This window comes from Aegilops tauschii, chromosome 4, assembly GCF_002575655.3.
Source record: "Aegilops tauschii subsp. strangulata cultivar AL8/78 chromosome 4, Aet v6.0, whole genome shotgun sequence".
Lineage (NCBI taxonomy): Eukaryota > Viridiplantae > Streptophyta > Magnoliopsida > Poales > Poaceae > Aegilops > Aegilops tauschii.
This window is the reverse complement of record NC_053038.3, coordinates 473,561,381-473,581,501: the sequence shown is the minus strand read 5'-3', so window position 1 is coordinate 473,581,501 and position 20,121 is coordinate 473,561,381. Positions and strand designations below refer to the sequence as shown.

General features: G+C 41.3%; 2 protein-coding genes across 2 annotated transcripts; both read right to left on the bottom strand.

The window, feature by feature from the left end:
- Positions 1-10,954: 10,954 nt before the first annotated feature.
- Positions 10,955-12,015, bottom strand: LOC109772424 (germin-like protein 3-1). The gene has a single exon (XM_020331112.4). It carries the CDS (start codon positions 11,961-11,963, stop codon positions 11,220-11,222), a length of 744 nt encoding a protein of 247 aa, XP_020186701.1. The 5' UTR covers positions 11,964-12,015; the 3' UTR covers positions 10,955-11,219.
- Positions 12,016-12,380: 365 nt separating this feature from the next.
- Positions 12,381-19,233, bottom strand: LOC109772419 (uncharacterized). Its single transcript, XM_020331107.4, has 15 exons — positions 18,755-19,233; positions 18,005-18,262; positions 17,563-17,687; positions 16,691-16,892; positions 16,391-16,516; positions 16,013-16,269; positions 15,611-15,718; positions 15,403-15,544; positions 15,144-15,306; positions 14,436-14,593; positions 13,989-14,312; positions 13,815-13,889; positions 13,539-13,608; positions 13,307-13,464; positions 12,381-12,749 (listed from the first exon to the last, which is right to left on the bottom strand). Exons 1-15 carry the CDS (start codon positions 19,055-19,057, stop codon positions 12,600-12,602), a joined length of 2,619 nt encoding a protein of 872 aa, XP_020186696.1. The 5' UTR covers positions 19,058-19,233; the 3' UTR covers positions 12,381-12,599.
- Positions 19,234-20,121: the final 888 nt, after the last annotated feature.

The following is a 20,121-nucleotide window of genomic DNA, read 5'->3' as shown; positions in this document are numbered from 1 at the left end:
AGCGTATCGTATCACGGGGTTTGGATGCACCGGTGAAGTTTGCACCAACTCTCAAGGTGAGAAAGGGCAATGCATGGTACCGAAGAGGCTAGCAATGATGGAAGGGTGAGAGTGCGTATAATCCATGGACTCAACATTAGTCATAAAGAACTCACATACTTATTGCAAAAATCTACAAGTCATCAAAAACCAAGCATTACGTGCATGCTCCTAGGGGGATAGATTGGTAGGAAAACACCATCGCTCGTCCCCGACCGCCACTCATAAGGATGACAATCAAAGAACACCTCATGTTTCAAATTTGTTACACAACGTTACCATACGTGCATGCTACGGGACTTGCAAACTTCAACACAAGTATTTATCAAATTCACAACTACTCAACTAGCACAACTTTAATATCACTATCTCCATATCTCAAAACAGTCATCAAGTATCAAACTTCTCTTAGTATTCAACGCACTTATATGAAAGTTTTTATTATATCCATCTTGGATGCCTATCATATTAGGACTAATTTTATAGCCAAAGCAAATTATCATGCTGTTCTAAAATACTCTCAAACTAATATAAGTGAAGCATGAGAGATCAATAATTTCTATAAAATAAAACCACCACCGTGCTCTAAAAGATATAAGTGAAGCACTAGAGCAAAATTGTTTAGCTCAAAAGATATAAGTGAAGCACATAGAGTATTCTAATAAATTCTGATTAATGTGTGTCTCTCCCAAAAGGTGTGTACAGCAAGGATGATTGTGGTAAACTAAAAATCAAATACTCGAATCATACAAGACGCTCCAAGCAAAACACATATCATGTGGTGAATAAAAATATAGCATCAAGTAAAGTTACCAATGGACGAAGACAAAAGAGGGGATGCCTTCCGGGGCATCCCCAAGCTTAGGCTTTTGGTTGTCCTTGGATTTTACCTTGGGGTGCCTTGGGCATCCCCAAGCTTAGGCTCTTGCCACTCCTTTTTCCATAATCCATCAAATCTTTACCCAAAAACTTGGAAACTTCACAACACAAAACTTAACAGAAAATCTCATGAGCTCCGTTAGCGAAAGAAAACAAACCACCACTTCAAGGTACTGTAATGAACTCATTATTTATTTATATTGGTGTTAAACCTACTGTATTCCAACTTCTCTATGGTTCATAACCTCCGATAATAGCCATAGATTCATCAAAATAAGCAAACAACACACGAAAAACAGAATCTGTCAAAAACAGAACAGTCTGTAGTAATCTGTATCAAATGTATACTTATGGAACTCCAAAAATTATAAAATAAATTGATGGACGTGAGGAATTTGTCTATTAATCATCTGAAAAAAGAATCAACTAAATATCACTCTCCAATAAAAAGTTGTAGCTAATCTCGTGAGCGCTAAAGTTTCTGTTTTTTACAGCAAGATCAGACAGACTTCACCCAAGTCTTCCCAAAGGTTCTACTTGGCACAAACACTAATTAAAAAATGAAAACACATCTAACCAGAGGTTAGATCAAATATTTATTACTAAACAGAACCAAAAAGCAATAAACAAAAATAAAATTGGGTTGCCTCCCAACAAGCGCTATCGTTTAACGCCCCTAGCTAGGCATAAAGGCAAGGATAGATCTAGGTATTATCATCTTTGGCATGCAATCCATAAGTGGCTCTCATAATAGATCCATAAGGTAATTTAATTTTCTTTCTAGGAAAGTGCTCCATGCCTTTCGTTAACGGAAATTGGAATCTAATATTCCCTTCTTTCATATCAATAATTGCACCAACCGTTCTAATGAAAGGTCTACCAAGAATAATAGGACATGAAGGATTGCAATCTATATCAAGAACAATGAAATCTACGGGCACATAATTCCTATTTGCAACAATAAGAACATCATTAATTCTTCCCATAGGTTTCTTAATGGTGGAATCCGCAAGGTGCAAGTTTAAAGAACAATCATCAAATTCACGGAAACCTAACACATCACACAAAGTTTTTGGAATCGTGGAAACACTAGCACCCAAATCACACAAAGCATAGCATTCATGATCTTTAATTTTAATTTTAATAGTAGGTTCCCACTCATCATAAAGTTTTCTAGGGATAGAAACTTCTAATTCAAGCTTTTCTTCATAGGATTGCATTAAAGCATCAACGATATGTTTGGTAAAAGCCTTATTTTGACTATAAGCATGCGGAGAATTTAGCACGGATTGCAACAAGGAAATACAATCTATTAAAGAACAATTATCATAATTAAATTCCTTGAAATCCAAAATAATGGGTTCATTGCTATGTAAAGTTTTGACCTCTTCAATCCCACTTTTACCAAATTTTGCATCAAGATCTAAAAACTCCGAATCATTGGGACACCTTTTAACTAAAGTTGACTCATCTCCAATCCCATCATTACCAAGATTCATATTGCAAAACAAAGATTTAATAGGAGACACATCAATCACTTTTAGATCTTCATCCTTATTATCATGAAAACCAGAAGAACACGCTTTCACAAAGCAATCTTTTTTAACATGCATCCTAGCGGTTCTTTCTTTGCACTCATCAATGGAAATTCTCATAGCTTTGAGAGACTCATTGATATCATGCTTAGGTGGAATAGATCTAAGTTTCAAAGAATCAACATCAAGAGAAATTATATCCACGTTCCTAGCCAACTCATCAACCTTAAGCAATTTTTCTTCAAGCAAAGCATTGAAATTCTTTTGAGATATCATAAATTGTTCAACACTAGTCTCAAAATCAGAGGGCATCTTATTAAAATTTACATAAGAGTTGTTGTAGGAATTACCATAATTATTAGAGGAATTACTAGGATACGGCCTAGGATTAAAATTTCCTCTATAAGCGTTGTTACCAAAATTATTCCTACCAACAAAATTTACATCCATAGATTCATTATTATTCTCAATCAAAGTAGACAAAGGCATATTGTTGGGATCAGAAGAAACACTCTTATTAGCAAACAATTTCATAAGGTCATCCATCTTTCCACTCAAAACATTAATTTCTTCAATTGCATGCACCTTTTTACTAGTAGATCTTTTAGTGTGCCATTGAGAATAATTAACCATAATATTATCTAGGAGTTTAGTAGCTTCTCCTAAAGTGATTTCCATAGAAGTGCCTCCCGCGGCCGAATCTAAAAGATTTCTAGAAGCAAAATTCAATCCGGCATAAAAATTTTGTATAATCATCCATAAGTTCAAACCATGTGTAGGGCAATTACGTATCATTAATTTCATCCTCTCCCAAGCTTGTGCGACATGTTCATGATCAAGTTGCTTAAAATTCATAATATCGTTTCTAAGAGAGATGATCTTAGCGGGGGGAAATACTTAGAGATAAAAGCATCTTTGCGCTCATTCCAAGAATCAATACTATTTTTAGGCAAAGACGAAAACCAAGTTTTAGCACGATCTCTAAGCGAAAAAGGAAATAGCTTCGATTTAACAATATCATTATCCACATCTTTCTTCTTTTGCATATCACACAAATCAACAAAGTTGTTTAGACGGGTAGCGGCATCTTCACTAGGAAGGCCGGTGAATTGATCTTTCATGAGAAGATTCAACAAGGCAGCATTGATTTCACAAGATTCAGCATCGGGAATAGGAGCAATCGGGGTGCTAAGAAAATCATTGTTGTTGGTACTGGAAAACTCACACAATTTAGTATTATCTTGAGCCATCGTGACAAGCAAGCAATCCAACACACAAGCAAACAAGAAGCAAGCGAAAAAAAGAGGCGGACGGAAAGAGAGGGCGAACAAAACGGCAAAGGTGAAGTGGGAGAGAGGAAAACGAGAGGCAAATGGCAAATAATGTAATGCAAGGGATAAGAGTTTGTGATGGGTACTTGGTATGTCTTGACTTGTGTGTAGACTCCCCGGCAACGGCGCCAGAAATCCTTCTTGCTACCTCTTGAGCATGCCTTGGTTTTCCCTTGAAGAGGAAAGGGTGATGCAGCAAAGTAGCGTAAGTATTTCCCTCAGTTTTTGAGAACCAAGGTATCAATCCAGTAGGAGGCCACACGCAAGTCCCTCGTACCTACACAAACAAATAAGAACCTTGCAACCAACGCGATAAAGGGGTTGTCAATCCCTTCACGGCCACTTGCAAAAGTGAGATCTGATAGAGATGATAAGATAATATTTTTTGTATTTTTATGATAAAGATTAAAAGTAAAGATTGCAAAATAAACGGCGACAGAAATAGCTAGTTGATGGGAGATTAATATGATGGAAAATAGACCCGGGGCCATAGGTTTCACTAGTGGCTTCTCTCAAGATAGCATAAGTATTACGATGGGTGAACAAATTACTGTCGAGCAATTGATAGAAAAGTGCATAATTATGAGAATATCTAGGCATGATCATGTATATAGGCATCACGTCCGCAACAAGTAGACCGAAATGATTCTGCATCTACTACTATGACTCCACACATCGACCGCTATCCAGCATGCATCTAGAGTATTAAGTTCATAAGAACAGAGTAACGCATTAGGCAAGATGACATGATGTAGAGGGATAAACTTCAAGCAATATGATATAAACCCCATATTTTTATCCTCAATGGCAACAATACAATACGTGCCTTGCTGCCCCTGCTGTCACTGGGAAAGGACACCGCAAGATTGAACCCAAAGCTAAGCACTTCTCCCATTGCAAGAAAGATCAATCTAGTAGGCCAAACCAAACTGATAATTCGAAAAGACTTGCAAAGATAACAAATCATACATAAAAGAGTTCAGAGGAGATTCAAATATTGTTCATAGATAATCTTGATCATAAACCCACAATTCATCGGATCTCGACAAACACACCGCAAAAAGAGTTACATCGAATAGATCTCCAAGAAGATCGAGGAGAACTTTGTATTGAGATCCAAAGAGAGAGAAGAAGCCATCTAGCTAATGACTATGGACCCGAAGGTCTGAGGTAAACTACTCACACATCATCGGAGAGGCTATGGTGTTGGTGTAGAAGCCCTCCGTGATCGATTCCCCCTCCGGCGAGCGCCGGAAAAGGCCCCAAGATGGGATCTCACGGGTACAGAAGGTTGCGGCGGTGGAAATAGGGTTTCGTGGTGCTCCTGGATGTTTTCGGGGTATATGGGTATATATAGGAGGAAGAAGTAGGTCGGTGGAGCTGCGAGGGGCCCACGAGGGTGGGGGCGCACCCAGGGGGCAGGTGCGCCTCCCTACCTCGTGGCCTCCTTGCTTCTTTCTTGACGTCCACTCCAAGTCCTCTGGATCACGTTTGTTCCAAAAATCACTCTCCCGAAGGTTTCATTCCGTTTGGATTCCGTTTGATATTCCTTTTCTGCGAAACACTGAAATAGGCAAAAAAAACAGCAATTTGCACTGGGCCTTGGGTTAATAGGTTAGTCCCAAAAATACTAATAAAGTGTATAATAAAGCCCATTAAACATCCAAAACAGATAATATAATAGCATGGAAGAATCAAAAATTATAGATACGTTGGAGACGTATCAAGTCCCGGATGAGATCACGGACATGACGAGGAGTCTCGAAATGGTCGAGACATAAAGATTCATATATTGGAAGGTTACATTCGGACACCGGAATGGTTCGGGTCGTTTCGGATAAGTTTCGGAGTACCGGGGGTTACCAGAACCCCCCCCCCCCCCCCCGGGAAGTTACTGGGCCTCATGGGCCTAGTGGCGGAAGAGAGGAGGCATGCCAAGGAGTCGCCCCCCCCCCCTAGCCCAAACCGAATTGGACTAGGGTTGGGGGGGCGGCCCCCCCTTTCCTTCTCTCCTCCTCCTGCTTCCCCCCTTCTCCTTGTGGGAATAGGAAAAGGGGGGGCCGAATCCTACTTGGAGTAGGACTCCCCCCCCTTGGGCGTGCCACCCTTGGCCGGCCTCCTCCTCCCTCCCTCCTTTATATACGTGGGGAGGGGGCACCCTAGGACACACAAGTTGATCTTTTAGCCATGTGCGGTGCCCCCCTCCACAGTTACACACCTCGGCCATATCGCCGTAGTGCTTAGGCGAAGCCCTGCGTCGGTAACTTCATCATCACTGTCGCCACGCCGTCGTGCTGACAAAACTCTCCCTCGGCCTCAACTGGATCAAGAGTACGAGGGATGTCATCGAGCTAAATGTGTGCTGAACACGGAGATGCCGTACGTTCGGTGCTAGGATCGGTCGGATCGTGAAGACGTATGACTACATCAACCGTGTTGATAAAACGCTTCCGCTTTCGGTCTACGAGGGTACGTGGACACACTCTCCCCGCTCGTTGCTATGCTTCTCCTAAATAGATCTTGCGTGATGGTAGGAAATTTTTTGAAACTACTGTGTTCCCTAACATAAAGTACCTCTAAGAATCAAAATCTTAATGTGGTTCGTTCACAAGGGGGTAATTCCAACTAAGGATAATTTGGCAAAGCGAAGATGGGAGGGTAGTAAACGATGTTGCTTTTGTGATGAGTATAAAACTATTCAACATCTCTTTCTCTATTGTCCTCCTGTCAAATTATTTTGGCATTCGATTCATATAGTCTTTAATGTCAGCCCTCTAAATAGTATTAACATGTTATTTGGGACGTGGCTAAATGGAGTGGAGCCAAATACTACGGGACATATTCGGATAGGTGTATGCGCATTACTTTGGACTATATGAAACTACAGAAATGGTATGATTTTATACAGACTAACTCTTGTAAAAAAATTATAGATTATATACAGGGCCACTGATTGGATCCGTACGTGATCGTTGCTCACTCTTTTGGAAGCGAGGGACCTTTTGGCTATTAGGTGTACCCGGTGGGAGATGATAGCATGGGATATTTACAACCGATTTGGATGGTGGTCTAATAATAGGCTGGGTGTTTAGTCGTCTCGGCCTATTTTCGCCGGTTGTGGCAACTTTTATCTTAATTTCATTTCATTTTAGCTCCATGTGAGCTTGTACTGAACCACAAACCTTCTAAAACTTTTGCCTAATAATATGGCGGCATGCATCAGTCTGATGCAGAGGCCGGAGGTGACCCTCCTTTTCACAAAAAGAAAACACATTCCTTTTTTTAAGGAAATCTTAACACACCTTAAGATTCAACCAACCCTGGATCAAATCCCCCAGAGCGAACCCCCATTGGACTAGAGGCCCGGTTTTGCTGTTTTTTTAATGCCATGAAAAAATACACACTTTCTTATTAAAAAACAGGGGGAAAATGAAATTATGAGCACCATCGTATGAAAAGTGAAATGCCATGCTACTTTGTAAAACTGTCATGCCAATATGGGAAACCATTTTTTCTTTTTGTTTCATGGACCCAATACAAAAATGTCATGCTGTAAAAATGAAAAAATAAACTAGACAATGATTTAAAAAATGCAAGTTGCCATGTTCCTAATTTACACCCAAAAAACTTGTGTGCAAAAAAAGTGGCAGTGAAAAATGCCACCTCTGATATTAAAAATGTTGTCCCCCTTAAAATAATAAAAATGCCATCCTCACAATAATAAAAATGCTCATCTTGTTATAAAATAAACAAATGGCATGCTCTTTCATATAAAATGGCCATCCTCTAACAACAAAAGTACCATACTCTTGTACAAAAAATGCCATCCTCTTATCTTATAAACAAAACTGCCATCCTCTTATAATAAAAAAATCACCCTCTTAAGTAGTAATAAATATGACATCCTCACAACAATAAAAAAATGGCATCCTATTATAAAAATGACATGCTCTTATAAAATTAAACGGTCATCCTCTAATAATAAAAATGTCATCCTCCTATAATAAAAAATGCCATCCTCTTATAATAAAAATTGACATATTCTTATAATAAAATGCCATCCCTCTTATAATAAGAAATGTCATCCTCTTATAATAAAACTGCCTTCTGAGAAAGTAAAAATATCAGGATATTCGAACAGATTAAAAAACAGAAAAGCTTCAAAAATGCCAGGTTATATATAAAAATATGTTTCAATACACAAATGTTCATGAACCACCTCTCCAGCCCATACTTCAAACTTCTTGGTCTTCTCAATAACTATTCTTGTGGTTTCTTTGCCTCCGTGGAGAGATTCTGCCCCTCGGAAAGTTAACGACAAGTGTCACCAATTAAGAGAAATTTTGCTTGTTGAGGTGGTGGAACATCTGGGGAAAACCTAGGCAAAAATGGAGAGGGATGAGCCACGAAGCACCTAGATGCCTTGCCTGGTTTTTGGGTTGAGTTTCCCTAGGTTTCCGATATTCACCCGGACTCCTGGTGGAGAGAGGGGGACAAAAGAAACTTGCTGGCGAGGGAGAAGTGGGGTGTAAAAGAGCGCCCCTACTTTTCTCAACTTCCCATCATTTTTCCTTCGTATTTCTAACCCCCCCCCCTATTTCTTGATTTTCAAGATTTTCTGTTATTTTTGGACCTTGTTTGGATTGTTATTGCTAAATCTTTGGAGGTTCTAGCGTTTTTTAAGCAGGAATAGAGAACGGGTGAAAAGGCAACAACACCTCCCAAAAACAACAAGCGGCTCTCAGACCTCCTATACACAGCTCGTAGGGTGCTGGGTGACACGTAAATGTGCACCTCGCAGCTAGCGGAGTGCCCCCTCTGGGTCGCCCATATATACTTTAGCTAAAAAAAATTGTCCATTTTCTGGTTCATTCCTTTTAAATGATTTTTTGTCTGGTTTATTTTCATTTGGTTTTCTATTAAAATACTTCCTAATTTTTAAAATAGTCTAGGAACTAAAATGTTAGCAGATTTACATATATTCAAAAAATAGTGAATTCAAAAAAATGTTCATGGATTAAAAAATATACAGGAATTTGATAAAATGATTGTGAATTCAGAAATTTCTCAATATAAAATGCCCCTACTTTAAGAAATGTTTATTCAAAATATGTTCATATGTTTTTAAAATATTTGCAAATTCAAAAATCATGAATTTGAAAAATATTCATGAACTTTAAAAATCATGAGTTTTTAAAATATTAGCAAAATCAAAAAAAATATTCATGGATTCAAAAAATATTTGCGAAGTCAAAACAAAGTTCGTGAATTTCAAAAAAAGGAAAAAGTAAAGAAAGAAATAAAAACCAAAAGAAAACCGTTAGATGGAAAGAGAAAAAAGAGTTAAGTAAAGGTTCATGTAGCAGCCCCTATCTATGATGGGTGGCCCTTGGCCCTAGTAGATTGGTTCCTTCTCTAGGCCCAATCCGTCCTACTTTGGCTCCTCCCAGAGCCCCCCGAAATCAACCAAACCCTATTTGGCGCCTTCTACGCATCTTACTTCATTTTCCCCAAACGGGTGCACACCTTCCCTTCCACGCTGGGCCGGCCCATAGGTTGGTTCCTTCTCTAGGCCAAATCCATCCTACTTTGGCTCCTCCCAGAGCCGCCCTAAATCAGCCAACCCCTATTCGGCGAGAGCAACTAGTTAACGAGCACTCCTTCGGGAGCCTCACAACGATCAGTGCCATTTGGTGCGCTCTCAGCCGCCCCACCACGTGTCGCACTCTGGGCGCTCCCTTCGGATTTGTTTTTTTATTTTTCTCCACGTGTTTTCGGCTTTTTAAACTTTTTTTTCGGGTTTTTTCGGCGTTTCGGTTTTTCACCGGTCTTCCTTAACATTTGGATCAAAAAAAATTGCGCGAAAAAACGCGTTTTTTTTGCTTTCGTGGGAGTCACGGCCGTGCCTCTTGGAAACGAAAAAAAATGCGTTTTCTGTTTTTTTACCATCCGCGAGAGTCACGGTTTTTCTTCCAGGAGAGGCACGGTTGTGCTTTCGCGAGAATCACGGCCATGCCTCTCGGAAACGAAAAAAACTTGTTTTCTATTGTTTTTTCCTTCAGCGAGAGTCACGGTTTTGCTTTCGCGAGAGTCACGCCCGTGCCTCTTGGAAACGGGAAAAAAAACGCGTTTTTTTTTCCTTCCGCAAGAGGCACGTTTGTGCGTTCGCGAGTCACGGCCGTGCCTCTTAAAAATGGAAAAAATGCGTTTTCTTTTCTTTTTTTATTCCGCGAGAGGCACGGTTGTGATTTCACGAGAGGCACGGGCGTGCCTCTTTCAAAAAGGGAAAAAAACCCGTGCTCCCGGTGGGGTTTTTTCGTCCGGTTTTTTCGTGAAAAAAAAAGTTCGTCAAAACCTATCAACATGGTATTTAGTTTTGAAGATCTCGACGCGAGGAATCCAACGGTAAAAACGGTTCGAGATTTGTACGCACGGTTTAAGAGATAAGACGTTTTGAATAAACGGATCTATGAAAAAAAAGGGAAAACTCCAGCTTGCGACAAGTGACTCATATGCAGCGCGCCACTTCTCGCAACCTGGAAAGGTGGGAGTGATCTTTGCAACGAGTACTCCTCAATTAGTGATTTCGCTATTCGGCGCCTTCTGCGCCCCTTACTTCGTTTTCCACAAACGGGCACACACCTCCCCTTCCACGTTGGGCCGGCCCATTTATCCGATTTTCCTGTTTTAAAGGGCAAAAAGCTCTGTGCGGGTGAGATTCAAACCGCGACCTCCTCGCTCGGGGGTAGCTACCATAACCAACTAGACAACCCACGTCATGTGATTTGTTACTTCCCTTTGCTTCTTTCTTTCCTTTCTTCTACCTTTCTTCTTCTTTTTTTCTTGTTCCTCTTTTTAAAAGATGTGTGAACCTTTTTCACAAAATCGATGAACTTTTTTCCCGTGAACCTCTTCGAATTCGTGAACTTTTTTTTCAAAATTGGTGAACTTTTTCCGTATTCATGAACTTTTTCTATAAAATCCGTAAACCTTTTTCTCAAAATCAATGAACTTTTTTGAATTCTTGGTTTTTTTATTAGAAATGTTCGCCGATTCAAGAAAAATGTTTACAAACAGTATAAAATGTTCATGAATTCATAAAATGTTCCTTGTTTTAGAAAATGTTTGAAATTTTGTAAAAGTGTTCATGAATTTGAAAATATTCACGATTTCAAACATGTGCACGAGTATAAACACATGTTCATGATTTCACGAAATTGATAGGATAGTGTATCTCGGTGATGCAGCAAAATATGGTCATGACCATCAAAGATTATGAATTTTTTTTCTCCCTTTACAACGTACGGACCCTTTTGCTAGTATGTATAATAATCACATTAAGTAAAAAATGACAGATAAGTCATGACGATCGCGTACAATATTTGGACCCCTGTCGTAGCACACGAGTAATTATGTACGGAGTAGCCGAGTCCCCCTACGACCCACCGAGGCTCCTTTGGATCCTCTGCACGTCCTGCCCGGTGATCCTGAACGTCTTCTTCACCACCTCGTCGGGCAGCCGCGGCTCCGTCAGGAACGCCGAGAAGGGCACGAGCTGCGCGCCGGGGCTCTGGCTGTTGAGCCCGGACAGCACGACGGCCGGCGCTGAGGTGTCCTCGCTGCGCATGAAGTGCACCATGCCCCTCGGGAACACGAACGCCTCGCCGGCGCGCAGCCGCTGCGTGTACAGCCGGTACGACGTGTCGGCGAACCCCACCAGCACGCCGCCGGAGAGCACGAGCGCCACCTCCGACGCGCGCGGGTGGGAGTGCAGCGGCGCCATGCCACCTGGCGCGAGGTCGACGCGCGCCATGGCGAGCCCCTGCGCGTTCGCGCCGGGGAGGGACGCGGCCGGGCTGGTCATCGTCGCGTTGAAGCCGAAGAGCGTGCCGGACGAGTCCGTGGGCCGGGACAGCGCCGAGGTGGCGAAGTGGTCGGCGCGCGCCGTCGCCGGGTCGATGCACGGCAGGCCGTTGAAGTGGAACGCGGCGGCCGCCGTCGTGTCGGCGATGCAGAAGTCGAGGAGGAGGTCGGGGTCGGAGTTGCAGGCGGTGGAGAAGAAGATGATGATGACGAGAGAAAGGATGGCTCCAGCGATGGGAGCGGCATGGTCGGCCGTGGTGATCATGGCTAGAAAGAATTCGCTGCTCTTGCAGTACGTAGGATCAGTGATCAGCATTCAGCAGTCGTGGCTCATGTGCACATAAAATGTGCAATCAGGGTGTCACTCGAGCATGTACTCTTGGGCTTTGTGGAGCTGGCAGACGATGCTTCGAAGTTACTGTGAGGGTGAGTAGCTGCATTGGCTACGTTACCTTGCCTTGCCTTGGAGAATGAGATATACACACTTTTGATGATGGAGGGTTTTCTTTTCAAGTCACCAGTTAACCCTTTAGTTACATTCAATCTCTTCTTGGAATCTTTTTGAAACCTACAGAGCAGAAAACTCATCTAAACACGAACATATTCTAACATTTCCTTCCGACTTCCTATTACTCTGGAAAACTATTGCAATACTCTTGCAATGGCATGGCATTGTATAATTTGTTACTTGAACCCGTACCGTTGTATAGTTCAATCTCATAAGCACGCAACATTAGTATCAGAAACAGCAATATTTATCAAGTAACACAAGCAAATCCCATCTTAAGCTTCATTCACATAAATACATGATCATATCAGAGTTTCTATCCTGTCACAAATGCAGTTCGTTGATGCATAAACGTACAAGAACCCTTCATCATATCATGATGCAAGGACATTGGTGTTACAACAGCTCTTGACATTCAGGGGGAAACAGCTCTTGACAAGATGATTACAGTGGTGACACATTCGTCAAATCGTCGAGAAAAAGGCAGCCAAACACCGTGTTGAAAAAATCACTGCCTTTGATGGGGCCCTGGCTTCCAACGAGAGCTTGTGTGTCATACTGGCATGCCCTCGTGCAGTCCGGGCAATATGTCACCTGCAGTTCACAGTAGTGGTCAGTCGCTGGAACATGTGAAAACAGTACCAGGCATCACAGGTCAAATATATTCCCACAACCTGATGTAGTTATTTCAATGGAACATGTGGAAACATTACTAGGCAACACGGTTCAAGAATGTTCTCATAACATGTAGTTATTTCAATGGAACATGTGAAAACAGTACTAGGCAACCCGGTTCAAATATATTCTCATAACATGAAGGTGGACATCCCGTCTGCAAGAAACTGTCATGCGGAAGTTCCTGTTCATGGATGACAGCAGCTACAAATTGCAGCCTTGTCATATATTGCTTCACTCGTACACTTTACCAGTTTCCATAATACTACTATCGTGCCAAATGGACCAAGGAAACGCTACATCAAGAGTATCTGGATTGACATGGTGATATGCATATAAGTGCTTTTCTAGCTCAAATGGAACAAGCACTAAGCTATAACCATGCACCGTATCACCCTAACTGATATGCACAGGCTTAAACAGGTTTTATTACCAATGTGCATGGGCTGCAGTTATACAAAGTAGTCGAGGCATACCTCCAAAATCTTTGGCTTGAATTTATCATCAAGCATAACATCAACACCATAGATGGCCCGACAGAATGAGTTCTGCATCTCAGGATGGACAGCTGAGGCTGACTCAAAGACACGCCTTATCATAATACGTATGCTTTCATGAATCTCCAGCCATTTAACTGAAATTTTAACAATAGATTAGAAACCTAAGACACCGCTATACAAAAGAGGGGGAATGCAAGCTGTTGTAAACCTTGGTGCTCCTTCTCAAACGCCTTGACGAACTCTGGAGTATTCATATGGTTCATCCTTCCGTTATAGTTCTGGATGGGAAGAGAAATTAGGGAGCTAGATTACACGAAAGTTTACAGCTGGTCACTATATGAGCATACAGCTAGAGCCTATAAGATATAATCAGGATTATTATAACAGGAGATAGAATACAACATCAACAAGCTTCTGCACAACTGACATTCATGATGTAATATTATAAAGTAACACATCTAACTTTAGTGAAATTTGATCTTACCATCACAGTGAAATGGGTCTCGTACTCAAAAAGGCTAGTTTTCTCCAAAGTGTACTGATTGTTTGCTAACCTGACCTACAATAAGGAAAAGATAGATGCACAAGAGTCACTGGATATCATCATCAAGTAATGGCCACAGATATTCACTAAGTATCATTAAACTTTCAGGCATACCCAAAAAACATCACAAAGAAGTATATCCAAAGGGCATATACTGCGGACCAAAACAATGTACCGAAGGTCAAACTTTCTTCCTTGGAAAAGCGCAGGACACTCAATATACTTCTGGCATATCTTGGGACCCGTCTCCATAAGTCTGATGATAGCAGATAGATCACCACTGACAGTGGTATCAATTGTTCTCGCCATATTCCAAGGCTTCATGATCCATAAGTTGTCCTTACCATCCCGTTTCCTCACAGAGTAATCACCAATTAGTTGAGACAAATGGGTCTCTAGGTTATATGTAGGTTGAAGCCACTCAGGTGAGCCCCATGCCTGTAGGAGTTTATCTTAGTTTTCAGATGCCCCTAACATTAAAGGTACTGAATTCAAAGCAGTAAAGCTATGTCGGATGTTTCTTCAAAAAGAAGGCATACAACAAACAGCTCAGTAGCTCACCCTGTGGATAGTATCCGCTAAGTGGTGCTTCATGACTAGACAAGCCTCAAAAGGAAACTGATTCATGTATTGTTGGTCTGTGAGACCTAGTGAACTCTTTAATTCAGAATCAATTTGCATGCCTGCCCAGATGATGTCTGCATCCTTCGGATCAGTTGCTGCAGGAAAACAAGTTAGATGTGAACGAGGAGCTAATTTCCTTTGAAGCATATGTTCCAGAAATAAAGGAATACACTATGAATCCCCATGACTGTACAAGCATATTAAAGGAGCCAATAAAACCAGGTGGCATACAAGTAATGTCTCATTAGAAGAGTATGACAAAAATTAGCACAACTTCAGTTTTGTTCAGTTCACTGACAAATATTACAAAATATTATTCACCGAGCCATAACCATATTTTACAACTTAAATAGTAAACTATGAACTATTGTACACTAAATCAGCAAAAGGATATAATATTTATTTATCCTTCTGTCAAACAAAAAGGTATCATGACATGATTTTCATGTTCTGTCTTTGCTTTCCACATGAACAAATATTCCAACAAAAGGAGAACAAGTGATGAAAGGAGGGAAAGGAAATGGATCGTGGGAACCACAGGGCAAAACTTATAAGGAACAATAGCCAGGGTGCATCCCCATCTAAAAATCAGTCAATCCTGAAAAAACAGTTACAGAAAAATAATAAAGCAGGAGCTTTGCTTACTGAGAACAAACTCTGGACGTGTTAAGAACTCCTCTACTTGGGGTATATCAGTAAATACTCGAAGTGGACGGCCATCACTTGGACGTACACTTTTGGTTGAGGGCGCCTCTTCTGCAGGACAAATACTAGTTGATTGAAGCTGCTCCTGGTACTTCCTGAATTCCTACAAAGTAGCCAGAAAGCAAGAGAGAACATAAGACTAATTCATTGGGGTTCGTGTACAGCTCAAACCAGTCAGTACTGGCATGGAAAAAAGTACCTGAATAAAATACTTCTCTGGTGTGTGGAACCAAGCTGTAAGCCTAGCTGAGCGTTGTTTGTCTTCGCCAATACCAAACAAGAAATCTCGGGTACATTCTTCTCCAGTATGAACATCACAAATAGGCCACAGAATTGTGTAACTGAAAATATTGGATATTAACAAACTAAATAATGATAGAATGCTCCTACAATTCAAATGTCAATACCTTATAGCAGAAGCTAATTTTCCTTCTGGCATGAACAAAAAAGGAGATATCCTAAAGTTTGCATCATCACTATGGCGCATGGCTGAGCCCAACTCATCCATGACATACCTGCATAAATAACCAATCACGATATAACACAGTAAAACAAGAAAATGTGTTTCTGTCCTAGTAGAATGTTTCTCATTGTCCAAAAGTAAAAGCAAACATATTTCCTGGATGATCTAACTGGATGGATTTAGTATTGCATAAAACCCTGCTCCAGCAGTAGGTGTTAGTCAAGGTCATAATGTTAACATGATTCTTTTTGCATGAACTCTTGCAGGGATTTAACTACACAGTAACTAAATTTACACCAACCACTCGTCCAGAAAGGGATGAAAAAAGATTGCAGCAATGGCATACCAAATGGGTGTTTCATCAAACTTTTCTTCATCGGCAAGCCGGTATGTCATAAGATACAGCCACATTGCACCAATAACTCTTTCAGCCAGGGATTCTTCAGGTGACCATTCTGGAATACGTGGTTTAAGTGCAGAGTCCACTACATGCTTAGCGTTCTCGACTATAGTTGACGCATTGACACCATTCAGCAAATTTATACTGGGAAGAGACTCAAGAATGGAAATCGCACTGTCTCCAAGAGGGCCAGGAATGTCTGCCTGTCAAAAGATAATCATTTTCCATTTATAAGTTGATAACACTCATCCTAGTCTAGAAAGAAGACAGGAACTAAAGATAACAACAAATTTCTGAGAAAATATGAAGTTTCGACAATGATACCTCCAATTCCTCTAGCTGTGTAAGCCCACTAAATAACTTCAAGAGATCATCGCCAGACATTTCGTCCAAAGGATTGCCACGGATGTTCAACTTTGAAAGAGATGACAGTTTACTAGGGGAGAACACCTTCAAAATTAAAAATGTAGAGAGGAAAATTATCAGTGGAGTGGTTCACCTTTTTCTGAGTGTACAGTTCTGACAAACGATAGCTTAAACTTGGGCAAAACGATATAGGTAGTCTTTTTGTGAAGTGGTGTTTTTAAGTTATAGAGAACCAATTGTAGAAATTAGTTGCCTTACCTCGGGTAATTTGTGGATGCACCTATCAGAAAGGTCAAGAGTCACAATATTATCCAATGATATGTTTCCCACAGACAAACAGGGATTTTCTGCTCCAACCATATCTCCACAGAAACCTAAAGCCCACTCTCTAGCTTTCCTTGTAAAATGTGAATTGTAGATTTCCAATTCAGGGAGACCATCAAGAACATCTTTCTCAGTGCTGTCAACATCAAAAAGATATTACAATGACATAACAGGACTTTACAATAATATTACCTGAAATAGACATCACATATAAGTTCTGAAAATTTTCAACTAGTCAGAGTGTTGTTCACTTGCTATTTGTTAAAGCCGAGAAATTGCACATCAATATCGTGTTGTTTTTACCACATGCATGCAGCATGACCAAATACTATGAACAGTATTCTAACTTTTTCCAGATAAACATAATTCTGTGCCCCAAATTATCATAAACCAAATTGTACTAACGCATCCATGCATACAATCCAAGCACAGGGTTTGGCTGTAAGAACACAGAAAATGAACGAGTCAGAATCTGGCAGGCGCCGGGCCGGCTTACTTCTTCCTTTCGAGAAGACACTTTTTAGTACTGTTCATCCGTATTCAATCCATCATGCCAGATCGATCATTTGATGAACTACGATAGTAGAATTTCTAGGTTATCATTTGCAGCAGTGCTACAGTCCGACACTCAGTGCCAAGCATTATATTGTTTGAAGGCAAATTTGTAGTTACTTTCTTAACTTCCATACATCAAGAATTCAAGATCACTATTTTTTTCCTAGTTAGACCTATAACCAATTGAAAATATGCATACGAGAATTTACAAAATAGATAACTTAAGAAAATATGTAAAGCACAATTCTGACCATTGGTTAAGGATAGGGTTCTCATTCAACCAAAGTGCCTTTAACCTTCCACACTTCCCGATTTCTCGCATTACTTTTTCTGGATCCTGCAGCTTGTTTCCCCATAGATTGAGGGCTACCAGATTCTAATGAGAAAGAAAGGAAAAATCAGTTTCAGGAAAACATCAAATACAAACCATAGATCATTCAGAGACAGTTCTCCCGGCACATAACATAGAAGAACAGAGAAAAGCTCCTCTGAAATGAGCTTTGACATTTAGAAGAGAACATTTGTTATATTCTTTTCATCACAACTAAAAGTCTAAAACCACGGAATCATCAAATATAAACATACACACTGCAATATATTACTACTATTATATTTATATGAGATCGACCATATATACTATACTGTACATTACAGGCAATAGCAACTAAAAACATATATGGAGAAGAGTCAGACCGGAAAATTTGCAGATAAATCCAGTGCCACTAACATATCATCATCAATTCCAAGCTCCTCGAGCTCCAGCCATGCTGCAACATCACTTCCCGACTCCTGGACTCTAATCCTTTCTTTCTCCACCACCTGCAAGACATGCTCCAAACCCCCACCATTTTCACTGCCTTGCTCATCTGACTCTTCGACCTCAGTTCTCCTATCCAGATCTACGCACATTAGAGCTGCCATTCTCTCAGCCAATCCTGGTACTTCACGTAGCTACAAAATCACCAACACACAAAAATGAGATCACTCATGGATACTTATTCCTGTTTGTCAGGTCAGCACGTGTTGCTAGTACTTGATGTGGAAGAAAACAGTACATACTTCTTAGTCATTAACAACCCTGAAATGACAAAAGATGCTCGTGAACAGAGGAGATCAACAGCCAAAAATTAGAGCATTTTAATCTGGATGGAATTCTAGCCACCACTCACTTCACTAACTTGCACTAATTTACAGTATAACAGCGTCAACGATCAACAAAATCAGCAAAGATCACTGCCAAGACAGTGTAGAAAAACTGGATAATAGCACAACCTGAAACCCCTTGTTATCAAGAGCACATACAGATTAAACCAGAAAGTCCAAACCAAGCAAATGGTTATGGTACTACTGAATAGTGTCACTAGTTACACAGCTTTCAATCTAGTTGCTTCAAAATAAACTAACACGAGCAATTCATACTAGCAGGCATAAGACTAGGCGAACCTGTTTGAGCGCATCGGAGAGGCGGAAGGACCACGCGTGGTCGACGAGGAAGACGTCCGACTCCCCCCTTAGAGCCGTGTCCGAGGCGAGCACGAGGCGGCGCTGCCTCCCTTCCTCGCAGGGCTCGACGGAGAATCTCTCCCCGCCGTCGAACACCTCATCGGCGAGCTTGCGGTACAGCCGCCGATGCAGCGACGGCGGCACGCCGGCCGCAATCAGCAGGAACTGGTGCACCCGCGCGAAGTCCTCGAAGGTGCGGATGCGATCATCGCATGGCGCGGGGGCGGCGGCAGCGGGCGACATCGCGATAGTTCACCGCGTCAGGCGCGGCGGCGGCGGCGGCGGTTGGGGGTGGTGGGGAGAAGGAGGGTTTAGATGTTTCTAACCCCAAATGGAGGAGCGGGCTACGTGTACCCCGCCTGGAGGCTGGAGCTGGATCGTGGAGATGCCGTAGCTTTACGATTCGTGCTGGAGTGAATGGGTGGACACTGGACAGGAGTTTTTTTTTAAAATAACATGAAATTTTATTCATTAGAAATAACCAATACATCGTTTGTGAGGATGAGTACAATTTCATTGATAGGCTCCTCGAACCAATCTGAAGTTGAACAAAATCTAGCTAATCTAGCAAGTTCATGTGCTACTCTATTTGCCTCTCTATTACAATGTTCGAATCTACTCATGATGAAATCACATGCATAATGGAAGCAGTCATCAAAAATTGTCGCCGCCGCACCCGTTGACTGTCCTCCGTCCTGCATGGTCTCAATCACCTCTAGATTATCTGAGTTGATGATTAGGCGATTGCACCCTGCCCTTTGTGCTAGTGTTAGTCCAAATTTGAGGGCTAAAACTTCTGCCATCAGAACATCCGCGCAATGGTCAATCTTTCCATTTCCTCTTGCAATAAACCTACCTTTGTCGTCTCGCAAAACCGCCCCCACCGTACCCTTCAGCATGTCCTGGTCAAAAGAGGCGTCAACATTGAGTTTCACGAAACCCTTAGGGGACAATGCCAACCCCCTTTTTCATGGACGCCTTTGAGGATGATGCATTTACAAAATTGTATGTGAGGGCTATGATCCCCAAAGATATTTGAGTTGCATTCTGAGTTGTTTCCTTGTGCACTAATTTCCGTCTCTCCCATCATAGATTCCAAGCTGAAATAGCTATCATTTCTCGTACATTTTGGTACCCCATAATACGCAAATCTTGATCTGGGAGAACTAAAAGGTATTCCAGTATCGCCTCTCGAGCACGATCAACCTCGCAAGCTCTATCAATAATCTCATCTATTCCTAGTCTCTTCCAAACCTCCTTTGCTTTAGTACATAGGAAAAGCATGCGCTTCGTGTCTTCTACACCCT